Consider the following 26,649-nt stretch of genomic DNA (forward strand, 5'->3'; position numbering starts at 1 on the left):
TGCAAGGGCAGTAGTCCCTTCCAGTTGTATAATGATTCGCAGTACAAATCACTAAATCAGTCAACTGGTCAATATACGTTTTGTAAATAGTGGAACACTTATTCTAGGTGCAGTGAAAACCTAGAACTACTTTTGTGATAAATTACACTAGGTGAGTAAAACCTAAGGATCTAATATACAATTACAGGATCTTTTGAAATCGGGGAACCCCAGATTGAGCTAAGCAGTGACTTGTTTAACTTATTTTTGAATGGCACACAGCTAACGCAAGGTAAAATGAAGGTTAAAGTAAAACTCCACGTCACACTTTACTGAATGACACAATTATTCTAGGTAGGCAACAACCTAATACAGACGAATTCTGGACAGGCTAGCAGCAAGTCAGGGGAAGCAAGACCCAGTTGGGGGACACTCGTACAATTATCCTCAAAGGACTAATCTGGTGATACCAACAGTTGGAGGACACCCATACAATTACCCTGCAGGAATAATCTGGTGAAGCCAACACTTGACTTTTGGTAAGAGGCACAACCTAATCACAGGAGAGTAAAATGCTTTCATATCTACTTTCTGTCAGACTGGAAAAACAGTTGCTAAGGAAGAAAAGATGTTAACCATCCTTTTAAGAATAGTGCATCACACAGCCAAGGTAAGTAAGAACTTTTGTAACTGTTCACTCTTCGAATTACAGTTACCAACCAACTCTTTACAAGTAAGCAACTTTTAAACACTTATTTTCTTTTCTAGGCAAAAGTCCCAATCCCTTTCCCTTCTTGGAGCATGAGTGTTCTCAGTGGCAGAAAGGGGGTCACTAGGACTAGTGACAATAGGAAGTTTCAGAATGCGTTCATTAGCAGCAAAACTCAGAGTTCCTTAGGAAAACTGGGCAAACAAGTGAGTACTTTACTTCTAGGGTTAGAAGTTGGTCCAGGGGCTTCCCAGAAGACACTAGCATGATTCTAGCAGTGGGACTGGGTGCACTGGATGAGACCTCCCCATTACAGAAAACAACCCACAGCTACACAGAAATCCTAAGAGGCTTGAGGTAAGAACATACCAAAGCCAAAACAGTACCTCAGTATTGAAGATTTTGCAGCAGGAGGACTGCAGGGTCTGTAGCCAAATACCCGGTCAGTGGATTGCTTGTCGTTGTGACTGAAAACAAGATCATGAAGGAACTTTGCACAGGGATTGATGAAGGCTCTAGGCAAGGTTTCCCCTCACCGCTGAATGGGTTTGTGCGGATTTAGCGCCTTTTCAAGGAGCACAGAAGAAAACGGAATCGCAGTTGAATTCTCGTTACAAAGGTCCAGCACTCTGTTGGGACTTTTCTGACTATTTGTGTCTCTGGAGATCCACCAGGATGCCCACAAAGTATCAGCGAGATTCGGAATTCAGAAGACCGTGGACTGCACAATGGCTTGAGGTCCCAGGGTATTCGGGTATTGCAACAACGCAAGGTCGCCGCAATGCGCGCGATGGCCCAAAATGCAGGTCTTGGGTCTAGTGGGCCTCATCAAGCTCTGGGTCATTTTCGGAGTCCCCAGGTCGATTGGAAGAAAGTGCTACAGCAGGCTCTGATTACACAGCAGACTCTCTGGTCGCTGGAAATCATTTCAGCCGTGTTTCCTTCCTCTTCCTCTTACTCTTCGGTTTTGGTTCCAGTGGTCGACTTTTCAGCTTCCAGGTTCGCAGTGTCCCTCACTTCCTGCCCCTGCCAGACCAACTAGAGCCATAGGCGGGCTTCACTTAAGGGACCAAACCTGGTTTGGTGTGCAGAATAAATCTCAAGGACCTTTGCATCAAGAAATGGCAAAAAGAGACCAGAGCTATTTTAACAAAATGGGCACCCCTGGGTGCTTTACCAAGGCTGCAATTGCAGCCCGCGGTAAAAACACACAAAGGTAGTAAAGTAAACCACTGCCCCCAGCCATTAATTGTAGAAACATAAAAATGAATAGCCAGACACCCTGGAGCCAGAGGCGGGCATCACTCATGGATCCCATAAAATACAAAACGAACAAAGGACTACACCTGTTTTGGCACGCAGAGTCAATCTCAAGGGCCTTTCCACAAAGAAATGGTGAAAAAGGCTGGGTTTATTTTGACAAAAAATGGCACCCATGGGTGCTTTACTGCAGCTGCGAAAGCACACCACAGTAGTTAAAAGTAAACCACTACCACCAGCCATTCATCGAAAACCGTAACATAAAAATGTTACATGACAAACTAGACAAAGGGGATACGAAGTAACCTCTTCAGCACCCTATTGTAAGATAGTGTGTTCTGGGTATAGAAAGTTACAAATGTAAGCAAAGTCAATTTCACTTCACTGCTCTTGGAAACAGTAGTTTATCCAAGGGAAGGTATTTAAACCTTTGGGAAATCTGAAAGACTGCCCTGTGCCACTGCACGGAAGGTGCTGTGACACACAATGTAAACGATGATGCCTATGGAGTTTGTTTGACTCCACAACCAAAAGAAAGCGTTCAAATCACATTAAAGAATACATGAGAGTGGGAAAAGGGTCTCACTCTCTCCAGCTTAAAAAATGTAAGTCCTCAAAATCCTGCAAAGTTGCTGGGGGTCTCTAAGGTAGAGAGCAATTAGATATTTCTGCGTATTCTCCATAACAATAGTGAACCCAACCTTTGGTATAAGCATGTTCTACACAAGTTGGTAGTGACTGAGGAGCAAGGCGCATCTCAAGAGGGGTCAATGTGAGCTGTAAGGTTGTGACCCTTTCACAGTGACGGTTATCCAAATAAACATTTAGACTCCAGGGTTCTTGATTAAACAATTATTAATTTAAGTCGGTTGTATAAGCCTTCTTTAGAAGGGAGCAAAACATGTAACACTTTAAAATATACTTCAAAACACTCTTAGGTTATCTAATCAGATACCCACTGGGAATGGCACACTACAGCCTCAGGTGATCTAAATAGCTAAGACACTGTGGACATTGATTTATCACTTTTACAATTAGATCAATAATGAGTTTGGTGCAAAAGGTTAGATATGGGAATAAAACAAAGGTTACATTATAAAATGGTAAGTTCTTTTTTAACCTTCCACTGCAAAGTAAATGTACCCTTTCCTGGAGCAAAGGCAAACTCACAAAGTCCGTTAAGAGTCTCTCAGGGAGCCAGGACAGCCAATGTTAGTGGAGCAAAGTGTAGGGGAGATGAATATCTTATGGTGGTAAGTAAAAGTCTTGCGCAGTGTGTTAAGACCAGTTTGTAGAAAGGAAATCACTGAAGGGCCACAAGCTGGGAGGCTTGTGAGGGGGCAAAGCTGCAAGCAACTCTGCAAGGGTAACCAAGACAAGTCTCGATAGAGAACTAGCAAGGCTACACACACACTAAGTACCCTTAGTTTTACAGTACCTTTGGTTAGAAGAAAACTGGATCCAGCTGCACTTCTGTTCCTGTGTAGGTCTGCAGATACTTTGTTCCTGGGCCTTAGTTTCATGGACAAGAGGGAGGACTGTCTGTGGACTCTACGAATGGAATCTGCGGCAGTAATGGGCAAACTTCAGATCAGCATCATTTTGTGGTTTCAGCTCCTTTTCTCTCGCAAATGGCACCACCGCGGTTCTCGGATACCTTGATGAAATTTTCTCGCATATGGGGTGCAGCACTCTGAGGTGGCTCAGGTTTGGTCAGTCCTGCTTCATGGGAGTCCGGAGGATCGTCCTGGAGCTCGGGTACGACTTAAAAGCGATACATTTGTTGCATCTCCGATGGGGGCAGGTTTGGAGGAAGGGGCTCTGGGGGGGGGACATGGCGGGAGGGGGAGGTGGGAGAGGAGTTTAAGTTAACTTTAAAAGGCTATATGCTTCTGTATTTTCCTGAACCTTAAAAATACTGTTGAAGGTAATGTCATGAAAATAACAAATAAAAGGAATTTCGAATGGATATGTCCTCCAACGCATTCCACATCTTTGACATGTAATGTCCACAGCTGGGCACTTCAGAAACTTTTTCAGCAGAGAGCGTCCTGTGTCAATGGCATCGGGTCCATGGGCCTCGAAGGCCTCCGTCGAGGCAACATCACTGGATGTTATAAATAGGACGCACGGCGCCTGTAGCCTCAGTTCCGTTTTTTTCCGCGAACGTGTTAACTTCGTGAGACTCTGCACACCTGGTCTTTTCTTTGACCCCCTCCGACTCTGTGGGCTGGCTTTAAGACCTGCCAGGACTGTAAGTCGAAGATGCTGCTCACCGACGACCCCCCCCACCGCATTTGTTTGTGGTGCCTGAGTCGCACAACACAACTGCTCGAAATGCCAGTCGCTGACTGCCAAGGCCCTGCGGAAGGGGAAGCTCCAGGTAGGTAGGGGCTCGAAGCCTGCTAAGTCCTGTGCTTCTAAGTCCAAGGGGGTTTCCACTGACGACTCGAGGGGCGACTCTGCATCGGAAGGATTCCCAGGAATCTTGGTCCTGGAGTGGTTCCCGCCACTAGTCTTACTCGTCCCAGCACTCAAAGAAGCGCCGTCACTGGTAGCCTTCCCTGTTCTCGGAGGATGGTGCCCCGAGGAATGTTACGCGCCCTACGAAGTCCTTGAGGAATGGGCGGCGTTTAAGAAAGCCATGATGGCGATTTTTCAATCGCAGGACACGGGCCCTGTCGCGCCTTCTGACGAAGCTGGTCAGGATCGGTCTTGTTCCATGGCTTGCACGCCTTCGGGCTTGGGTTTGCGACACGACACACATTGGGAGCAGTCTAGGTCCTGTACGGACAATGAATCGAAAGGTTGCAAGAGACGGGTCTCTAGGTCTCGGTCCTCGTCTCCAGCAAGATCGCAGCCTTGCTGTTTTATCAACCCACGGCGCTGTCGGCACCTGTGTCAACGCCGAATCCTTTGGCGATCACGACGTTGAGGTTGTCGACGCTATCGGCGCCTTCAGGGATTTTTTTCTCGAAGTTTGCTGTTGGAGTACCCGGACATCTTGGATCCTCCAAGGAAGGCTACGTCAGTAAGGCTGGTTTTGGCCTTGAGGCCCTAGTCTGTCCTTCTGTCCCCAGACCTGGTTTTCAACCCACTCTGGATAGGTTTTCACACACTGTGGAATTGTTTCTTTGGCGGCTGAGCATGTTCCTGAGGGGGAAGAAAGGGATGGGTTCCTTGCTCTTGAGCAGGATGGCAAGGAAGCCATGTGTGAATCCCTTCAGTCGGGTCTGGATACGGCTGACGGTGTTAGCTGATCCGTGGCTGCGAGCACCGTTATCCGCAGATTTGCGTGGTTGTGGAAGTCGGGGTTTGCCCCAGATGTGCAGGCCCATCTTCTCAGCATGCCCTTTGGTGGCGCACATTTGTTTGGCAGTAAAGCTGACGAGAGCCTTGAGAGGTTGCAGACCTCAAAAGATGCTGCGAAATCTTTAAGCGCAGCGGTGTCAACCTCTGCCTTTTCGTCCAAGGGGACCACCATGGAGGGGGAAGTTCCTTTCATTACTAATCCGCCTTTGGTAGGACGAGAAGGGCCGCCAGTCAAAGGCCAGCGAAAAAGGGGGGTGGGGGGGGGATTGAGCCCATCATGGACATGCCTTGGTTGAACAAATTTCTCAGGAAGGACAAGCTCAAGGATGCTTACTTGCATGTGCCGATCCATCCCGTGCACAGGAAGTACCTGAGGTTTGCGGCTGGCGACTCACACTTTTAGTTTCGGGTCCTGCTGTTCGGATTGACCTCGGCACGAGGGTCTTCACCAAGCTGATGGTGGTGGCGGCAGCGTACCTCAGGCGAAGAGGGGGGGGGGGGGTTTGATTCACATCTTCCCCCTACCTGGACGAGTGGCTGATCTGGGTGCGCTCTCCCGAGCTAGCGTTGGATCATCTCGGTGTCACCTGCCGCACGCTCCACAGGCCGTGCTTCTCCCTGAATTTCAAGAAGTCGCACCTGACACCTTCCCAAAAGCTCCAGTACATCAGGGTTGTGTTGGACACATCCTTGGGGGGGGGGGGGAGAAGTGTTTGCCTCCCAAGGTAAGGGCTCATCACATTGTGCAACATGCCCAGTGTCTCCCGGCTTTTGAATTCTTAAGGTTGCTCGGCCTCATGGTTTCCTGCATTTTTCTGGTGCCAGGGCCAGGCTGCGGATGAGATCCCTGCAGTGGGCGCTCAAGATGCAGTGGTCGCAGTTCTCAGGCAAGATGTCAGATCCCGTTCAGATTCCATTCTCGGTCTCTCAGGATCTTCTTTGGTGGGCCAACGAAGGGAACCTGATGAGGGGCGGAACAGTTTTGTCAACTGTGGCTGGAGGTGACTGTAGTGACAGCTGCTTTCCTCACAGGATGGGGCGCTCATGCCAACGACTTGACCGCCAGCCTTTGTTGGTCTCCAGAGTCCAGAATCCACATCAGTTTTAGAGCTGAGGGCCATCGGGCTAGCCCTGAAGGCGTTTTGCCCTATGTACGGGGAAAGAATGTCCTGATCAGTGGCCATGCATTACATCACCGAGGGGGAGGAGGTAGGGTCACTTACATTGTGCAGAGGCAATGCAGCCCTGGTTCTGGGACATCCAGCAGGAAATTTCAATCTCTGCAGTTCATCTGGCTGGAGACAACAATGCGGATGCTCTGAGCAGGCAGAACGCGGTCTCCCACGAGTGGGAGTTGGTTTAGGAAGTCCTTCAGGAGATCTTCGCCCTTTGGGGAACCCTGTATGTGGATCTCTACGCCACCGCGGTCAACCAGTAGTGCGAGAGATTCTGCTCAAGGGAAATTTCCTCCGAGGAGCCTTAGGAGACGTGTTTGTGGTGGATTGGTCATTCGCACTGCTGTACGCGTTTCCTCCAGTCCCCGTCATTCCTTGCAGAGGGTACGGAGGTTCGGTTACCACATGATCCTCATTGCTCCGGATTGGGCCAGGAGAGCGTGGTACCCGGACATTCTAGAAATGTCCATCTACCCTCCACGCCGTCTTCCCCACAGAGAGGATTCTCTCCCCTCTCCCCTCGAGGTGAAGACTCACCCTTCACGCTTGGTATCTGAAAGGTTGAGGTATTTATAAGGATTGGGACCTCCTGGATGACGTGATGGAGGTGTTGCTTTCGGCCAGGCGGCCTGCAACAAAATCCCTGTGCCGTTCTGCCGTGCAGATATCATATTGTTCATCCTTTTCAGTGCTCATTCCTATGGTTTTGGCTTTCTTACCTTCTTTGGCCCATAGGGGCCTTCAAGTAGGTAATATTAAAGGGGTTACCCAGTGGTGCTGTTTATCTTTAAGCGCCCGTCTGAAGAATGTTCTTCTTTTGATTTCTCAGTTTCTTAAAGGACTGACTAATGCAGGGGTCTCCAACCTTTACGTTAGCTAGAGCTACTTGTAGTAGAGGCCAACAGTGGAGAGCTACTAGCGGGCGATATCGGGGTGGGGATATTTATAAACCTTGGAATATTTACCAATATTTTTTTGGCTCGATTATTTCCTCTCTATAAACAGATGGAATAACATATGCCTTCACAAATATATTAAGAACTTCAAAAACCTCTTTGTTGCATTTTTTATTAGTAGCTGTCTCAAAAAGACAGATATTTGTTGGACTACCACACAAATATCCTGTAATTTTTGTGCCCCTTTTGCGTTTTATGCAGGCTTTCTACATGCTAGGCACACTATTGTTTTCCAAATGTGCATGTCACACTTGCATAAAAAAAAAAAGTAATTTCCAAATTAAAAAATGTTGCTTGCGTTCACAAGTTTTCTTTGAAATGTTTTTTTTTGTCAGACACTACACATACTTTATTTGCCAGTAACATAGCTCAGCGGGTTGAGCGCTCGCTGCTGTGATCTGAGCGTGACCTGCAGGTCGCAGGTTAAAATCCCAGCAAGGCCAACTCAGCCTTTCATCCTTCTGAGGTCGATACATGAGTACCAATTTCAGTTGGGTGATATTGCATGTAAATATGTGCTCTGTGAAGCGCTTTGGATTAAGGCGCTATATAAATAACACATCATTATTTGTGTGCCCCTCTGTGTTTTAGCACATGTTATATTTATAAAGATGTTATATGCTTGTCAAACTGGTTAATCACAAAAATGCTTCTGTTATGCTGACAGCAGTTTTTAGGAAATTAAACTATGGGTTCATGGGTGCCAACTTTTGATTTTCACAGGGGCAGAAATATCCCCACCTCAGCCCTGAATATAAGCAAGCAACCAGCCCAACCCATACCCTGGCCAAATACATTGCATAGCACTTTTTTTATAATGCATTGCAAAAAGTCATACAATTAACAACCTGTAGTTTTGAATATATAACATCTCAGCATCGGTCTTGCAACCTGCTGAACTACCATGGTAGGCTTCTACTGTACAGCGTGTCTATGGATTGATTAATGTACTAAAAGTGGGTGTACTTGTGTCATGGAAGTGATTTAAAGTGGAAATGTACGGTGTGGAATTTGGAAAGAAACCACCTGAAGGAAATTGCACCATTTTTTAAATATTTTGAACATTTCCAGGCGAGCGGCAGTGCTACTGTGATATTTTCATTGCATGGTCACAATGATCCTGATCCTGCCCCAGCCCCTCCAACATCTCTGGCAAACGAGAGCAGCTTGCTTAAGAAAGACAGTCGTGGGGGCGCACAAGGCCAACTGTGGTACTGCAGGCGGCCTGCAGAAGCATAACGTGATACTGACATTTGTCAGTGGATTCATAAGCACTTCCAAGTGGCACAGTAGCCAAGCTCTCTGCCTGCAATTGGTCTGACTAGAGTTCGGATCCTGAACACGGAACATGGGTGCAAAAAGCACCATTAAATAATATAACTTAGGATAAATGTTTATTTTTCGTTATCTTCAGCGCAGGCGACTGAAAAGGCTCAGGCGAGCTACTAGTCGCCCGCGATTGACTGGCGACCTCTGGACTAATGTATTCCTGCCGTCCCCTTCCCATGTGCCAGTTTGGGATTTAAGTTTGGTTTTGAAATTTCTCATGAATGCTCCGTTTGAACCTTTGCACTCTTGTCCTTTGAGATTACTGTCGTTCAAGACTGTTATTGGTTGCGGTTACTTCCGCTCGCAGAGTGAGTTGCAGGCACTTTCATCTAAGCCACCCTTTACTGTGTTTCACAAGGACAGGGTTGTACTGCGAGTACGTCCCTCCTTTCTACCCAAGGGAGTTTCTGAATACCATTTTGATGGTTCTTCCATCTTTCTACCCTCCTCCTGGTAAGGAAGAGGAGCAACTCATCGGTTGGATCCTAGGAGAGCTCTGAGCGTTTACATTTCTAGGATGTCCAGGGTCAGAGTGGACGATCAACTCTTTGTAGGATATTCTTGACACCGATTGGGCCAGTCTGTTACCAAACAGACTTTGTCCAGGTGTTAGCCTCACCATTACGGAATGTTATCGATTGGCGGGTAAGGACCCTCCTGATGGATTGAGAGCTCATTCCACTAGGAGCGTGGCTACTTCCACCGCCCTCCATCGGGGTGTTCCTATTAGGAATATTTGTGATGCTGCTACATGGGCTTCCATCCACACCTTTGTAAAACATTATTCCCTGGATACAATCCATGGTCAGGATATGGCCTTTGGGAAGGCAGTTCTTTATTCCACAATCTGATCGGGTACTCTAAATTCTTTTCCCTCCTCCATTTACTGGTACTGCTTTGGGACTCTGTCAAAGATGTGGAATGCGTTGGAGGACTTAATCCATTCGAAGAACAAGTTACTTACCAAGTGGTAACTTTGTTGCGACTGGATGTTACTCCAATGCATTCCGCATCGCCCTCCCAGCCTGCCCTTTAGGAGAATTTAGTATGTGATTGCAGCTTCTGTTTTCCGCAAGGCTAAGTGCAGTCCAGCAGGCATCAGACAGGTGCCACACATTCTGGGGGATAGCTTAAACTGAGGCTATGGACGCTGCGTGTCCTATTTATAACATCTTGTGACATCGCCTCGACGGAGGCCTTCGAGGCACATGGAACCGACGCCTTTGACCAGGGCAGCCTCTGCCGAAAAAGTTTTCGAAGTGCACAGCTGTGGACATTACATGTGCAAGATGTGGAATGCGTTGGAGGAACATCCAGTCAAAAGAACGTTGCCAGTTAGTAAGTAACTTGTTCTTTGCACAAAAAAAGCGATACTCTGGTGTTCCTCTCCCTTGCAATTCGGTTCCTGCAGCAGCAATGGAAGTGCAGCCAGCTCTGAGAGGATTTCCAGACGAGTTCACTTTGGGGTTGATGGGTCCCCCAAACCCAAGGGGAGAAGTAGTCCTTTGCAGGGCTTCTCTAGTCGAGGTGAATTCGGCGTTTCAGCACTGCAGCAGGGCTTCAACCAGCAAACCAACGGTCCAGGAGTTGCAGCAAGCGTCTTTCAAGTTCTTCTTCGGGTTCCTTTGTCCAGTGGTCGACTCTGCCTTCCTTGCAAAAGACCTTGCCTTTTATGCAAGTTTCTCCAATCCAGCCATCCAATCACCTTTTTGGATGCATTCCTGTAACCAAGGAGACTGAGCACAGGGAGTTTCAGGAACCTCACTCACTTCCTGCCCGGCCAGACACACTGGAGCCAAAGACAAAGCAAACAAAGGGGCCAAACCTGGTTTGGCATGCATAATAAATCTTGTAGGACCTTTCCAACAAGAAATGGTGAAAAAAAGACGACCAGGGCTATTTTGATGAAATGGGCACCCATAGGTGCAATACTGCAGCTGAGGGTTCAGACTGCGGTGGTAACGCCCAATGGTAGGATAAAATAAACCACTGCCACCAGCAATGTGCCCTATAATTATTTTTCTCTGTGCAGAACCGTTGGCTGTTGTGTGCACATTATTTTCCATATGCGCAACTGACTGAGGTAAGCTACTGTTGCAGAAGATTTTGGAAAGGAATTGCGTCTTCCCAGCCACTGCAATTCTTTAAAAATCTTACAATACTTTTTCCACACATGGGCTAAAATGAAATGTCATGTGATTATACAGAAAACTCATCAACCAGTCAGACTTCAATATCTGCCACAGTAACTTGAAAACGTACTTAAGTGCAGAGAAAAATTACGAGTTTGGTAAGTGGTAAAGTTTGCGGTAACTCCATTGCTGCCAACTTTACTACTACACCGAATTACGATTTCGGGCCTGTAGTGAAGATTTACTTCCAGGAAAATCCTTTAGGTAAATTCTCCAACTCAACCCCGAAATCGTCAATTTCTGCTGCAGTAATTCCACCAAAAAGCCACAATTAGTCCAATGGACTCAATATGAATGGGGAATTACACCGCCACCACCAGTTGTAATATGATGGAAATTCCTCCTGACCAATGTGCAGTATTATGGCAGATTTACACCGGGATACTGCCCCAAGTCTTAACGAGGCCCTGTATGTTTTATGCCACTGGAAAATCACTAATTTGTATAACAAAACACAAATATCCTAGTTGTGTTCCCAGATATCTTGCGGAAACAATATTTATTCTTAAATGTTTCTATGTATTCTGATTTTTCAAAAAAAGGACATTTTATTCTTGATGTGATAATCTCGTGGTGAGACGAGACTTGTTTCGACACAAACGGTCTTTATCAAGACTGGTGCGTTATTGTTCATTGACCGTTAGACGTCGGTTCTACTCCTTAAATAGGCTGGCTTGTCAGCCTGTTACTGCTGCGAACGACGTCCCTGGCGTTTGTGGCCTTCCAGTATCTCTTGCCTTAACTGATATGACTATCAAACTCGCACCGAAAATATTGGCTGATTGATTAATGGCAATTAAAAGCAATGAGTCAAAAACATGCAGAAAGGAGTTCCTGTTAGGGAGAATTTAGCAAAAATGTGCTAATTCCCTCCAACTTGGAGATCCCTAGCAACTTTGCTGGATTTTGAGGACTTTTTACCTGCAGAGACCCTTTTTTCCCACCCTCTCATGTATTGTGTGAATTTTACCTCGTTTTCTTTTGTCACACTGCACCTTCAGTGCAGTGGCACAGGGAAGGCTTTTAGTTTTCCCAGGTTTAAATAGCTTCTCTGAGAAACTGTTTCCCAGAGCAATAAAGTGAAATTGACTTTACTTAGGGTGTGCTGGGTCTAGCAAGTACAATGCTATCTTACAATAGAGTGCCGGAGGGGTTACTTAGTATCCCCTGTGTCTAAATGTTATGTTACTTTGCATTTATATAGCGCCTTACATACCATTGGTATGGTCTGAAGGCGCTGGTAGGGTGAAAGCCCTTGGGAACCGAAGTTCAAGTCACTAGAGAGAGTAGAGGGAGTCAAAGGTGCGTGTGAGCACCGGATATGTGTGCAGCTGGTGTGGCATTCATTTAATAGCTGCTTCTTAGCGGTAGGTGTGGTGATTGAGAGATAAGGATGTTAGTTCTGGCAGGATTTATCCAGAACGATTGTGGATGCGTTAAGCCTGACGAGAGTGCCTGGCTGGGGGTGTGTAACCAGCAGTGTTTAGAGTGATGGGGAGTATGAGGCAGATGTTGGTATGAGAACAGCTATACCGAATGGTGTCATAGTATCTGTGTTTTAGTTGAATGGTGGTGTAAAGAAGAGAGTAAGCCTGGTGATGTGATGGGTTACATGCTCTTTCAAACGTTCCATGCACTCCAAACCATTCCATATAAGTCGCGCAATTCTATGCCCTCCAGCCTGTTCCATGTATTCCGATCCGTTCCATGTATTCTAAGTTGTTTCATGTCTGAATGAATTGTGAATATTATCATGCCCACACTTAGTTAGAACTGTGAAAGTTAGCATGTCCACTCTTAGATGGAATTGTGAAAGTTAGCATGTCCACTCTTAGATGGAATTGTGAATGTTATCATGCCCACACTTAGATGGAATTGTGAATATTATCATGCCCACACTTAGTTAGAACTGTGAAAGTTAGCATGTCCACTCTTAGATGGAATTGTGAAAGTAGCATGTCCACTCTTAGAAGGAATTGTGAATGTTATCATGCCCACACTTAGATGGAATTGTGAATATTATCATGCCCACACTTAGTTAGAACTGTGAAAGTTAGCATGTCCACTCTTAGATGGAATTGTGAAAGTTAGCATGTCCACTCTTAGATGGAATTGTGAAAGTTAGCATGTCCACCCTTAGATGGAATTGTGAAATTTAGCATGTCCAATAGCCTCTCTGTGATTCTAGAAATGTGCCCAACAGCCCCCCTGAATTTAGAAGTGTGCCCTGTAGCCTCTCTGTGAATTTAGAAGTACGCCCAATAGCCTCCCGTGGAAACTTGAATATAGAAGTGTACCCAATAACCTCTGAATTTAGAAGTCTCTGAAAGGGCATGTAACCCATCATATCTCACCAACACGCTTACTCTCTCCTTACATCACCACTCAAATAGAACACAGAGATACTATGACACCATTCGGTATAGCTGCTCTCATATCAACATTTGCTGCTCACCCCACATCACTCTAAGTAATCACTGCTGGTTACGCACCCCCCAGCGAGGCGTTCTCCTCAGGCCTAACGCAGCCACATCCGATCTGGATGAATCCTGCCAGAACGAACACATACTCCTGACCTCTCAACCACCACACCTACCGCTAGAAAGCAGCTATTACACCGATACCGCACGAGCTGTACACATACCCGGTGCTCACACGCACCTTTTTGACTCTCTACTCTCTCTACTGATATGAACTTCGGTTCCCAAGGGCGATCAACCTACCAGCGCCTTCAGACCATACCAATGGTATATAAGGCGCTATATAAGTGCAAAATAACAATAACAATAACTCCATCCAATATTTCACCTGTACCTTTCACATTACACCAGTTCCATCCATGTACGTCGTCCGTTCCATGCACTTTCCCGCTCTGCACGAACACACAGACAGAACTCCTGCTAGACCTGAGAGACCGGCATAGTGGGGGAGAGGCCTAGCCATGCAATCCAACCATCACACAATTCAATTTGGAGACAGAATCCCTGCTAGATCCGAGAGACCTGTATAGTGGGAGAGGGGCCTATCAATGCAATCTAAACGTCATCCAATGCAATTTGGAGACACAGCCCCTGGTGAACTGGAGAGACCCGTGTAGGTCTGTATGGAGAGGCGTCTGTGCCTGGCTAGATTGGTACAGTATTAAATGATGATTAAGTTTGAGAGTGAGGGATCTAGATGCAGCGGGGGCTGATTACCTTCTTTACTTTGTGTTTGGTAAGTGGCTCAGAATCTCGGGTAGAGTGGTTGCTCTACTCTTGACCCCGGCCACTCCTACCTTACTGGTCCTTGTAGATGATGGTTGATGGCTGGCCACTGCTCCCCCTGTTGACACTTCCTGGAGCCGCCCTTGGCCCCTTAGCCGCAGTGATGGTGATGGAGATCCACAGACCAATGGGAGCTGGACGGGAGGGAAGAGAAGCAGGAAGCGGTCGCGGGCGGCCTGGAGCTGGTATGGAAAGCACCTGGGGGCCTTAAAGGAGTTTTAGGCAGGTGAGGTGGTTAGGGGCGACACTCACCGTGCTCCGATGTTAGCAAGAATAGCAAGGGTCCGACACTCACCTCAATGGTCCAGACACCAGTGGGGGCGAGCGGGGCTGTGGGCCTCGCTAGGTTCTATCGGTGCGATGGATGCACCAATCCGGGACGGTGGGCGGGTGTAGGGGAGGGAGAAGGGAATGATGAAACGGAAGGGCAGGGGGAGGAAAGGGGGTGCACGTGGGCCTGAAGCAAGTTAATGCCATGTGTGAAAAGGAACTAGCGGACGGCCCAGGACAGGCGCAGAGATGTTCCTGCAGGCACGGTATTGCGATCGCCCTTTTCCGATCGGGACCTCGATGGCTCCTTATGATCGCACCGTTCTCCTGTGCCCGAAGGCGTGCGAGTGGTGGACCAAGCCTGTTCCCTGCCGGCGCCTTTCGATGGCGCGGGCAGAACTGTTCCTTGCGACTGAAAAATCGCTAACATCTGCTGGCCGAATGAATCCCATTCGGCTGGCGACGAAGACTTGGTGGGACAAATCAACCGTCTGGCGGAGTCCAGCTGCGACAAGGACGGGGAAGGCGACCAGTGACTGCGCTTCCTAGAATGCCTCGACGAGGTAGAGGAATGGCGGGAACCACTCCTAGACCGAGCTGTGGATTTTCGCCGATGCAGAGTCGCCCCTCTTGTCAACGGTCGAAAGACCAGCAGACTTCGAATTACAGAGCTTGTACCCCATACCTACCTTTAATTTCCCCTTATGCTCCCGCAAGGCCTTAGACGTCAAGGATTGGTAGTCCTCGCAGTCATCGGTGGCGTGGCTTTCGCCGAGGCACCAGAGGCAGATTTTGTGCGGGCCTGTGATGGACATTCGACCCGCAGTCCTGACACTTCGCAAGCCCGGCCTCTCGGTAGTAGAGGAAGATGAAGACCTGGTTCGAAGAGAAGAATCGAGCGCGCCGAGATTCCGAAGCAAACAAGTTTGCAGAAAAAACGGGACTGAGGCTAGGGGCGTCCTGAGTCCTATATATAACACCTGGTCACGTCTTGCCTTGACTGAGGCCCTCGAGGGACATGAGATCGACTCAGGATGCCCTCTGCTAAAAATTTTCCAAAGCAGCACAGCTATAGACATTATCTGTCATAGATATGGAATACGTCGGAGGACACAATCCCCTCGAATAGTCCTTTAACAAACTCCTTGACCAATCAATGCAACCATAAGGATGATCGTGCAGGCAATCTGGTGTAGTTGGATATAGCCGCCAGATGAACTTTGATGGAAGCATGGGCCAGTCTGCCTTGGCCAACGCCAACTACGGAAGCACCTGCGAAGCAGTTACTCGTAGAGGGTCGATCTTCTGAGTACGGCACAAAACAGCGAACCTCTTCCATTTGAGCCCAAAGCATTTGAGAGTAGACAAAGCTCTGGTCTTGGCAAGCACCTCCTTACAATCCGCTTGGAGATCGTGGCCCCCAAACCCTAGTGCTGCAGTAGCCAGGCCTTCAGGTTCAGCGATCCTGGGTTGTGGTGCAGAATCGCGCCTCTATCCCCGGCGAGAAGATCTGCGACCGCCGGAAGCTTGACTGGAGGGGATGTTCACACATCAAGAAGGTCGGGGTACTGTTAGGGAGAATTCTCATAAATGTGCCAATTCCCTTCACATTAGAGAAGCCCTGCAAATTTGCTGGTTTTTGAGGACTTGTTTTTTTTTTCTTTTTTTTTTTAAACACCTGGAGAGTGAGCCGTTTTTCCCCCACTCATATATTTTGGTGTGCGTTTTACTCTTGTGTTCTTTGATTATGGAGTTTTAGACAACTCCATAGGCATCTTGCTCATGTAACATTTTTTGTTACCCTTTCCTCTGACTGGCTGGTGGTAGTGGTTGTGGTTTGAACTACCTAGGTTTGCATTTACCGCAATGGTCTACGGCTCCGGTAAAGTAACCGCAGGAGCCATATTTTTCAAAATGGCGTCAGCCATCTTTGCTAAAATGGTGCCCGGTCTTCTTTTTTTGCCATGTCTTGGTTGGAAGGTCCTTCTAGAGTTTCTCTGCGCACCAAACCAGGTTTGGTCTTTGTTCATTTGCCTTTGGCGGGCCTTCAGGAGTGAAACCCGTCTCTGGCTCCAGAATGTCTGGGGTAAGTAGGAAGTGAGAGGTGCACGAAACTTCCTGTGCTAAGTCTCTGAGGCGACCCGAATGCACTCTGTTTGGCTGACTGTCCGACAAGGACAGCCACCCTGCTGGGGTGACTGACAGCTAGGCAGGAATGAAGGGGAGAAACCTGCATAAAAGGCGAGTCTTTTTGGCTTGGAAGGCATAGTTGACCACTGGACATAGGAATCCGAAGAACAACTTGGAAGAGGATGCCTTTCCTACTCCTGGACCGTTGGTTTACCCGGTGAAGCCCTGCTGCTGTGCTGAAACTCCAATTTCATATTGACTAGAGAAGCCCTGCAAGGACGACTTCTCCCCTTGAGTTGGTGGGATAAATCAACTCCAAAGTAAGCCACCTGGACATACTCTCTGGGCTGGTTGAAATTCCACTGCAGTCGCTGCTGGAACCGAATGGCCAAGGAGAGGCACACCAAATAGTGTGCATTGCTTTTAAGCTGGCTCAGAGCTCCAGGAAGATCCTCCAGACTCCCAGGAAGCAGGACTGACCAAGCCTGAGCCACCTCCAACAGAGTGCTGGACCCCAGATGCAAGGAAAGCCCATCTCGACAGCCAGGAACCGCGGTGTTTGCGGTAGACGCGGCGCTGAAACATTGAAGTGCCACTTGTTTGAAGATTGTCGGTTGCAGTCGGTGACCGTCCCATTGCAGTGCAGGAGTTGCCAGACATCCTCCCTCTTCTTCCCCACGACTGAGGCCCAGGATCTGCATAGCTGCACAGGAGCTGAAGCCATCTGCTGCACTTTTCTTCAACCTAAAGGAACTGTGCAGTCTGAGAACTTACCTCTTGTTGTGTAACTGCACTTGTTTTCTGTTAAGACCTGTCGTGGTTGCTTTGTAGAGTTGCTGATGGCTTCTTTACTTCACAAGCCTAAATAGCTTGTGGCCATGCTTTGAATTCTTCTTCTTTTCTACAAAGACTTCTAAAACATCGTGCAAGACTTTTACCTACCTGCAAGAAGTGCTTCAGCTCAACTAGACTTTTGCCCAATTGACTTTGGCCTAGCCTGGCTCCCTGAATGACTCTTCTTCCTCTAACCTTGTGTTTTGTCTCCCTTCCAGGAAGGGGTTAACTAACTTTGCATTGGGGGCTACTAAAAGTACTTACCTGCTTCAGAATATTTGTGTGATCTCTTGTTTGTTCTAATAACCTTTCTCTTTGACTAGCTCTGAAGTCTTATTCTAAATACCAACATTGGTATTATAATGTCCAGTGTCCTAGTTACTAAAGTCACCCGAGGGTGTAGGAACTGTCTGTGTACCATCCCAAAAGAGTACTTGCTGATTTAGAAATATTAGGAGTCTGTATTTTGGAAGGAATTTGTCACTATTATATTGCCCCCTTCTGAAGGCTTACTCAAACTTGCTGTTTTATAATTGTTTAATCAAGAAATCTTGTGTGTAAGAGTTCATTTGAATACTTGTCACTGTGAATCTGTGTGACTCCCCTACAGCTCACATTGACCCCTCTTGAGATGAGCCTGGCTGCTCAACACACTATCAACCTCTGTTGTACAGACTTGTACCAAAGGTTGGGTTCCTATTGCCAGGAAGTCACGGTTGTTGTAGTACACCCAAAGGGTACTGCGTACAATCTTGCCTAACAGCTGTGCCTCTAAATTTAAAGGGAAAGATTTTTTTCTGGGGGGAAAGTCTCCCGACCATAGTGCGGAACGCCCGTACGTTATAGAGGAAAGGGGAATATGGACTAGGAGTACTTTTGTCACTACGGTGAATAACTTCTAATTTATCCACTAACTTGTCTTGATTCTGAAAAGTACTTAAAGTATATTTACATTGTTACATAAATTACCTTTTTAAAGAATGCTTATTTAAAAATTGATGTTAAATAAATGACCAACGTTTGAGTGTAAGTGTTACTTGGCTTCTTGTATATACAGATTTCATTTGTACAGCTCACATTTACTCCTCTTGAGATAGGCATGGCTGCTCAGTCACACTATCAACTTGTGTAGACCTATACAAAAAGGTGGGTTACCTAATACCAAGCAAATAAGTGGTGTGTAGTGTCACAGTGTGACTGCATCAAGTCTTGCCCAGCACTTGATCAGAGAAAGAAAGATTGAATGAGTGGTGGAAAAATACTCCCCTCGTTCAGAACAAGAAAAACGTCGATGTCAAGCAAAAAGTGCTGGGTGCCTCACTAGGAGAGGGAATGGAGCGTAAAACTGATCAATCTCCCCAACACCAATTGTTTTGGGACCACTGTTACACTGGTGTAATTGCTCCACCAAAGGTACAAAGCCACCACCTCTGCAGCAAACTGCGGTTCCCAGAGTGTTATGGTCGGTCACAGGATATTGCTCCTCTGTCTCTTCAGTCATGCTTGCAAAATCTTAATGTATTTCTTCATCCTTGGGCCTCAAGTGGGACTCGCTAAACGCATCGTAAACCTCTGCATGGGACACTTTATCATAAAGGTAACCCCTTCCTGCCAAAGAGTGCGTCCAATCTGCACTACCCCCTTGCTCTCAAAGGTTTATGGCCTACTTTGGAAAAGTGTTTCAGTAGATTTGTCTGTTTTTGTGTCCCATTTTTGTTTGTTTTAAGTTTACTTTTAAATTTTACTTTATAGTGGTTTTTTTTATATATATATAAAGATTCTAGTGGACATTTGGCCTTTATGAGAAATGTAAAAATCTCAACACTAGTCTAAATCTGCACTGAACTGTGATTGTTTAGCGTCCCAATCTCATGTCCTGAGAAATAAGCTTATTAAAGTGGACTAAGCTGATTTATGGCACAATGTGTGATACGTCTATAGTGTTAATCTATTAGTGTTTTCATTTTGTTGCTTAAAGTAGTGATGACCTTTTACTCAAAATTCTAGAAAGCCGTGGCACAAAAGCAAGAAAGACGCAACCAGGAACGCTTGAAACGAAAGGAACGGGAAGAGAGAGGGGGAAGACGGTCAGTAGTTTTTTTAAAATGAAGTTTGACCAAGTGATTACAGAATGATGTACACAACTGTATTTTTTTAATTGATTACACAGCATTAAATGTGTATTTAGGCTGCTTCAGCACATTTGTTGAGCGATATGGGAAGGGTACTGCCGGCCAATGCGTAATTGTACTCCAACAAATTTCACCACCCTTGTATTCTGCCCCTTCTGCTCCGGCACCCCATGCTCTTTTCCAATGAAGTTAAGGCAGATGCATTTGGGGAAAATGCTTTTACCTAGCCTGTTGTAACATACATGAATAATTGGAAAAATGACTGTACTGTATTCATAGGCTTTATGCAGAGACCTCAAAGGCCTTTTTCAATAGATTGCTTGCTCCCACAGATTTCTCATCTTGATAGTTATCCAGCATCAGCTACTCGGACATTTGCTCGACAGGGGGCGTAGTGAAACTCGATAGGGGGTGACTCACTCTTATATGGCGTGGTACTACTCGACAACAGAAGTGACGTCCATTGCCGTATTAATGACATGCACTTACACCCCTTACCTCAGTTACTTGTTTCTGCGTTCTCAGCACGCTACTTGGAACACGCTTGCGATTCTAACGATTTCGTACTTCAATATGTCTTGGTGTTATGCAAGATTGTATGTTGTACTTTTTGTGTGCACTACAACAACCCTGACCAACTGGCAATAGGAACCCAACCTTTGGTGTAAGTCTGTACTACACAGGTTGGTAGCGTGTTGAGCAGCCAGGCTTATCTCAAGAGGTGTCAATGTGAGCTGTAGGGGAGTTAGACGGAGATTCACAGTGACCAGTCTCAAACTTACACACAAGGTTTCTTGATTAAACAATTAAATAGCCAGTTTGAGTAAGCCTTCTTCAGAAGGGGCAATATAATAGTAACACACAAATACGCTCAAATACACACACCTAGTTTCATAAAATCAGTAAGTACCCATATGCGATGTCACACACACACTTCCTCCACCCTCAGGTGACTTAAATACCTAGGACACTGTATACATTAATACATCACTGTTGCATTTAGGGCCATAATTAGGAGTATGTCAAAGAAAAAGGTTATAACAAAACAAGAGATCACACAAATATACTGAAGCACGTAAGTACTTTTGAACCCCCACCCCAAGGTAAAGGTAGTTAACCCCTTCCTGGAAGCAAGACCAAACGCAATGTTAGAGGGAAGAAGAGTCATTCAGAGAGTCTGGCTAAGCCAAAGGCAATTGGGCCAAAGTCTAGGTGAGTTGAAGCGCTTCTTGCCGGTAGGTAAGTCATGCACAATGTTTTAGAAGTTTTTGCAGAAAAGATATCAAAGCAGGGTCACAAGCTGATTAGGCTTGTGAGGTAAAGAATCTGTTAGCAACTCTACAGAAGCAACCACGACAAGTCTCAAATGAGAACAAGTGAGGTTACACAACAAGAGGTAAGTTATCTTCGACTTTACAGTACTTTTTGTTAGACGAAAAAGGCTTTGGCTGGCTTCTGTTACTGTGGTGCTATGCAGATCCTGTGTTCCTGGGCCTCAGTCATGGGGAAAAGAGGGAGGACGTCTGGAGGACGGGACGGTTGGCGACAGAAAACTTATTCTGCGACACTTTGTGGTATCGGCTCCTCGCGTCTAAGCAAATGGCAACACTGCAGACTCTTGGCTGTAGGGATGGGCTTTCCTTGCATCTTGGGGTCCAGCACTCTACTGAGGTGACTCGGGCCCGGTCTTTCCTGCTTCCCGGGAGTCCGTAGAATGTTCCTGGAGCCAACTTAAAAGCAACGCCCACAATCTGGTATTTCTCTCCCTGCCTCTTCGGCTCCAGCAGCCACTGCAGTGGCATTTCAACCAGCTCCGAGAGGATGTCCAGGTGGCTTACTTTGGAGTTGATTGGTCCCACCAACTCAAGGGGAGTTGTTGTCCTTGAAGGGCTTCTTTAGTCAAGACTAATTCGGAGTTTCAGCTCAGCAGCAGGGCTTCACCAGGCAAACCAATGGTCCAGGAGTTGCAGCAGGCATCTCTTCCAAGTTCCTCTCTGGATTCCTTTGTCCAGTGGATGACTCTGCCTTCCAAGCCAAAAAGCCTCACCTTGCAGGTTTCTCCCATTCTTTCTAGACTAGCTGTCAATCACACAGCAGGGTAGCTGCTGGACAGCCAGCTGGCCAATTATCTATAAGTGCATTATTGTCTCTTACGAGACTAAGCACAGAGTTTCGGGCACCTCCTGACCCCACCAGACACCCTGGAGCCAGAGGCTGGCTTCACCCATTAATCCTGCAAAAGACAAAATGAACAAAGGAACCAAAACTGGTTTGGCGCGCAGAGAATCTCAAGAAGGACCTTTCCACAAAGAAATGGCGAAAAGACTGGCCATTTTGACAAAAATGGCACCCTTGGGTGCCTTATTGCCGATGCGAATGCAGCCCACGGTAAGAGCACACCACGGTTGTTAAAAGTAAACCACTGCCACCAGCCATTCATCGGGGAAAGAGTAACATAATTGTTACATGAGAAGCTAGACAAAGGGGATACGAAGTAACCCCTCCAGCACCCTATTGTAAGATATTGTGTGCTGGGTCTAGAAAGTTACAAATGTAAGTAAAGTCAATTTCACTTCACTGCTCTTGGAAACAGTAGTTTATCCAAGAGAATGTATTTAAACCTTTGGGAAATCAGACCACCTGTGCCACTGCACTGAATGTGCTGTGACAAAATGCAAAAGATGAGCCTATGTAGATTGTCAGACTGCACAACTAAAAGAAACCATGTTCAAATCGTAGCAAAAATACATAAGAGTGGGGAAAAAGGGGCTCACACTCTCCAGGTTAAAAATACAAGTCCTCAAAATCCAGCAAAGTTGCTGCGGGTCTCAAAGGTGGAGGGAATGGGCACATTTCTGAGAATGCTCCCTAACATGGGGCCTCAACCGCCCTGGTTGCTATGGATTGCAACTCTAAAATGTCCTTCATGGACTGACGCGCTGTGTGGAGTATTGTTGTTGGCCATGATATGGAGCAATGTGTTACTTGTCTGGTGATTAACCCAAAGGCAATGAAGCAACGCTTGGCAATACTGACGCTCGACAGGCTGTAGTCAAAAGCTCTGTTGAAATCACTTCCAAAGTCCTTGGAGCACGATACCAAAGGACCTACAGTTATGGAGAATTTTCATTTCTGTGCTAATTCCTTTCAACCTTGGAGACCCCATAACTGTTGCTGGGCTGTAGGACTTTTTGATTTTTATCCTGGAGTGAGACCATATTCTCATGTATTTTTGATCTGATTTGGACCCTGTTTCTTTTGGTTTTGGAGTCTGACAAACTCCATAGGCATCACCTTTTTTAACGTGACACACTGCACCTTTTGTGCAGTGTCAGAGGTCCTTGGATTTCTCATAAGGTTTAAATATCTTCTCGTGGGTGAACTACTGTTCCCAAGAGTAGTAAAGTGAAATTGACTTTACTTATCTGTTTTCCTATGTAGGTCCAGTACACCCCATCCTGAATGCACCCAAAGGTGATTGGCTGGCTATCCTTGGAGGACAGCCAACCTGCTGTGACAGACAGCTAGGCTGTACCTGAATGGGAGAAACCTGCATAAAAGGAAAGGTCTCTTGAACAGAAGACGGTCGACCACTGGAAGAAAAATATGAAGAAAAACTGCTTGCTGCACCCTCCTGGATGGTTGCTTTGCCCGGTGAAGCCCTGCTGCAGTGCTGAAGCTTTGAGTTTCATAATGGACTAGAGAAGCCCGGAACGGATGACCGCTTCCCTTGGGTTGGTGGGACCAACTGACCCCAAGTTGAACTTTTCTGGAACCCCTCTACCTGCTGGCTGTACTACCTTGCTGCTGCTGGAACCGGGGGGGGGGGTCGCGTCAGGAACTCCAGAAGCAAGTGCATTGTCTTTAAGCCAGAGCTGAGCTCCAGGAAGATGTTAAGGACCCTCCCGAAGCAGGACAAACCAAGCCTGAGCCATCTCAACAGTGCTGGACCCCAGAAGCAAGGGGAGCCCACCAAGAACCGCAGTGGTGCTATTGACCGGTAGCTGAAACCGCTAAGTGCCACTGAATTGGAAAGAGCCCATTGCCGCCACCCTTCAAACTATAGTGCAGGAGTCCTCCAGACTTCCTCCCTCTTGTCTTCACAACTGAGGCCCAGGCACCCAGGATCTGCAAGACTCCAACCTGAACAGAAGCCAGCTGGATCCTCTTATTCCAACCTAAGGTACTGTTTTTAAGTGGTACTTACCTTTTTGGTCTGTAGCTTGTTTGTCTCACTGGAGACTTGCAGTAGCTGCTTTTTCTGTAGAGTTGCTTGCAGCTTTGCCTTCAAGTCTTACAGCGTGTGGCCCAAAAGGGATTCTTTTCTACAAACTCTAAATAACATTGTGCAAGACTTTTGTGCTAAATGAAGTGCCTCTGCTCCCTAGACATTGTTCAATTGACTTTGGCTTTCCTGGCTCCCTGCAGACTCTTCTCACCCATTGACTTTAACTGTCCCTCATAGGTGGTGCATAAGTTACGTGTATTGCTGGGAAAGGATTAACCTCCACTGCATTGGAAAGATTGCAAAGTATTCACCTATTCTGATAACCTGTTAAGCTTTTTCCTTCCCTAACCTTTTTCTTTTTCACAACCTCAGTATTGCATTTAAGTGTCAAAAGTGATTTATCAATGTCCAGTGTCCTAGTAATTAGTCACCTCAGGGTGTAGGAAGTGTATGTGACATCCCACAAGGGTATCTACTTAACTTAAATCTGGGGAAGTGTTTTGAAATATCTTTACTATTGTTGCATACTGTCTTGGGCAGGATTGAATGCAGTACCCTGTGGGTGACTTCCCCGGCCTTGTCCTCTTGGCAATAGTGAACCCAACTTTTGATATACACATGTACTACACAAGTGACTGAGCAGCCTGGCTTATCTCAAGAGGGGTCAATGTGAGCTGTAGGCTTGTAACCTAGATTCACAGTGACCAGTATCCAAATAAATGATTACATTCAACGTTTCTTGATTAAACACTTATTAATTTAACAGTCTGTTGAATACGCCTTCTTTAGAAGGGAGCAAATGCATGTAACATAAAAATATACTTCAACATACACTTTCTTTAAATTCATATACCCATTTGGGATAGCACACATACTTCTCCAGCCATGGGGTCTGGCATGGATTCACATGCTCATGAATATTCCCCGTCAGGCTGGGGATCCTCGGTAAAGAAAAAATCGGTATCAGTTTCTGATCTGTCTTTCTTAGTAGTAACCAATCACTGATCTCTGGGTCATACTGCCCCCAGCCAATGACTGCCCTCTCCCTAAGCCCCGCCTCTGGCAGCTGTCCTCAGATTTTTACCGCACGCTGAAGTGTTGGGAGTCCTCGTGCTTTTAGCTCGAGTTTTTGCTGCGTTTTCACGCTTTTTTCAGGAGATTTTCTCATTTTCTCTTTTTTTTCGGTTTAATCGCGCCTCAAGCTCCACAGTTTCTACTTCCGATAACGGGGGCCCGTTTTGGAATTCTACGCCCCTCAAGGGTGAAATTTTCGTCGAGTTTACGCTTCTTGGAGGATTCCGGAAGATCTGCGGCCTACCTCCACGGACATGGCCCAGGACAAGGGAAGCTCGACGCCTGGATCCAAACTGTTCAGGTGCTGCCCTGGATGCAGGTTACAAAACGTTTTCAAGGAGGACGAGCATTCGCAATGTCTCTACTGCCTTCATTGGGACAAGACGCACGTGGAGAAGGACTGCGTTCTGCAAGGACCTTTTGGACCGGACCAAACAAGATAATCGTTCCCGCCTCGCCGCCTGGCTGGAGAAGGGCACAGCAGATGAGAAGGCGAAGAAAAAGTCTGAGCGGGCTTCTAAGTCCTGTGAGGTCGCCCCGGCGACGGGGGCCCAACAGAAGGCCAAGCACCGCGAGTCCACGGGCACCAGGAGCACCAAAAGGTCGGGCTCTTCGGCTGCCAGGCAGGGCGCGACTTCCCCGGCATGTTCAACCAAGAGCCAGCGCTCTGGTTCGGGGGAGCGGACCCGGTCGATCTCGAAGGGGGAGCGAGGCGTTGACCCCCCCCCCCCCCCGGCGAAGGCCCAGGACGCGCCTCAGGTGGTGAGGGCTTTCATCCAGCCAGCAAAGGCCTCTATCGAAGTGCTCGCTGCGAAGCCGGCTGAGACTACGCTAGTGGAAACGGCCTCTGGGCCCAGAGTATCCCTGCCACCGCGGAGGGAATCCTCTTTCCAGCCCATCGTTAAGACCCCCGTGAAGTCCCCGGCGGAATAAAAGGGGGGGGGGGGCGCCGGTGGCCATTACAGACTCTGAATCAGCCTCTGAGGAGGAGCTGGTGGAAACCGAGAAGGGCCTCAACGAGAGGTTCATAGGCCTCAACGAGAGGTTCGAGAAGGTTCAATCCCTGGGGGCGGTCCCCACTGACGTGATCGAAGATGGCGACTATGACGACGAAGAGGGCCCAGTGGAGCGGCCATCCCTTCAGTCGCAGCCATTGCCCGAGCCCCAGGATAGCTCTGTGGCCATTTTGTTGACAATCCAATCCTTATGTACCGAGAAGGACGAGATTACCACGGACCCCGACGGAGGATCCAGAACCAGGCCCATCGGGAAACCCTCCAAACAAGCGGAGGAGAGTCCACCCCTCTCTGCCCTTCGTGCCCGCAAGGCCTGTGGACCCCTCATCCCCCTCGCCGGACCCTAGAGAGGATACGGCGATGGATACGGCGATGGATGAAGATGGCGGTGATGACACAGCGGACATCCCGTCATCACCCCTGCACCCCCCTCACTCCCCCGTGGGCTTCTCCAGCCGACGAAATTGGCTCCTTCCATGCCATGATAACCAGGGCATCCGAGCTCTTCCAGCTCTGCCCTGAAGAACAGAAAAAGGAAGGGTTTCTTTACCAACGTCGAGAGGCCAAGAGGAAGACGGTCCTCACGGTGCCTTTGCTCGACACCTGGGACGAGGGGCTTTCTGGCCTCAAGAACCCTTCCACGGCACCCACCAAGAGGGACAGGTATGAGAAGAAGTACAGAGTTCCCGATGCCTCCCCCTTGTGCCTCAAGGCCCAGCCCACGCCGGACTCTGTCGTCTCGGCAGCGGCTAAGAAGAAAGCAGCAGGTGCGGCAGCTTCAACTTCC

General features: G+C 47.4%; 1 protein-coding gene across 2 annotated transcripts in view; it reads left to right on the plus strand.

Annotated features, from left to right (window-relative positions):
* LUC7L (LUC7 like) overlaps positions 1–26,649 on the plus strand; it is a 261,763-nt gene that overhangs the window by 90,547 nt on the left and 144,567 nt on the right. For both annotated transcript variants that reach the window (XM_069647860.1, XM_069647861.1), the window contains exon 7: positions 19,420–19,499. In XM_069647860.1, coding sequence (XP_069503961.1) covers positions 19,420–19,499 — 80 coding nt within the window. The remainder of the gene's footprint in view (positions 1–19,419; positions 19,500–26,649) is intronic.

Source organism: Ambystoma mexicanum, chromosome 2q (genome assembly GCF_040938575.1).
Source record: "Ambystoma mexicanum isolate Mex_15411 chromosome 2q, UKY_AmexF1_1, whole genome shotgun sequence".
Classification (NCBI taxonomy): Eukaryota; Metazoa; Chordata; class Amphibia; order Caudata; family Ambystomatidae; genus Ambystoma; species Ambystoma mexicanum.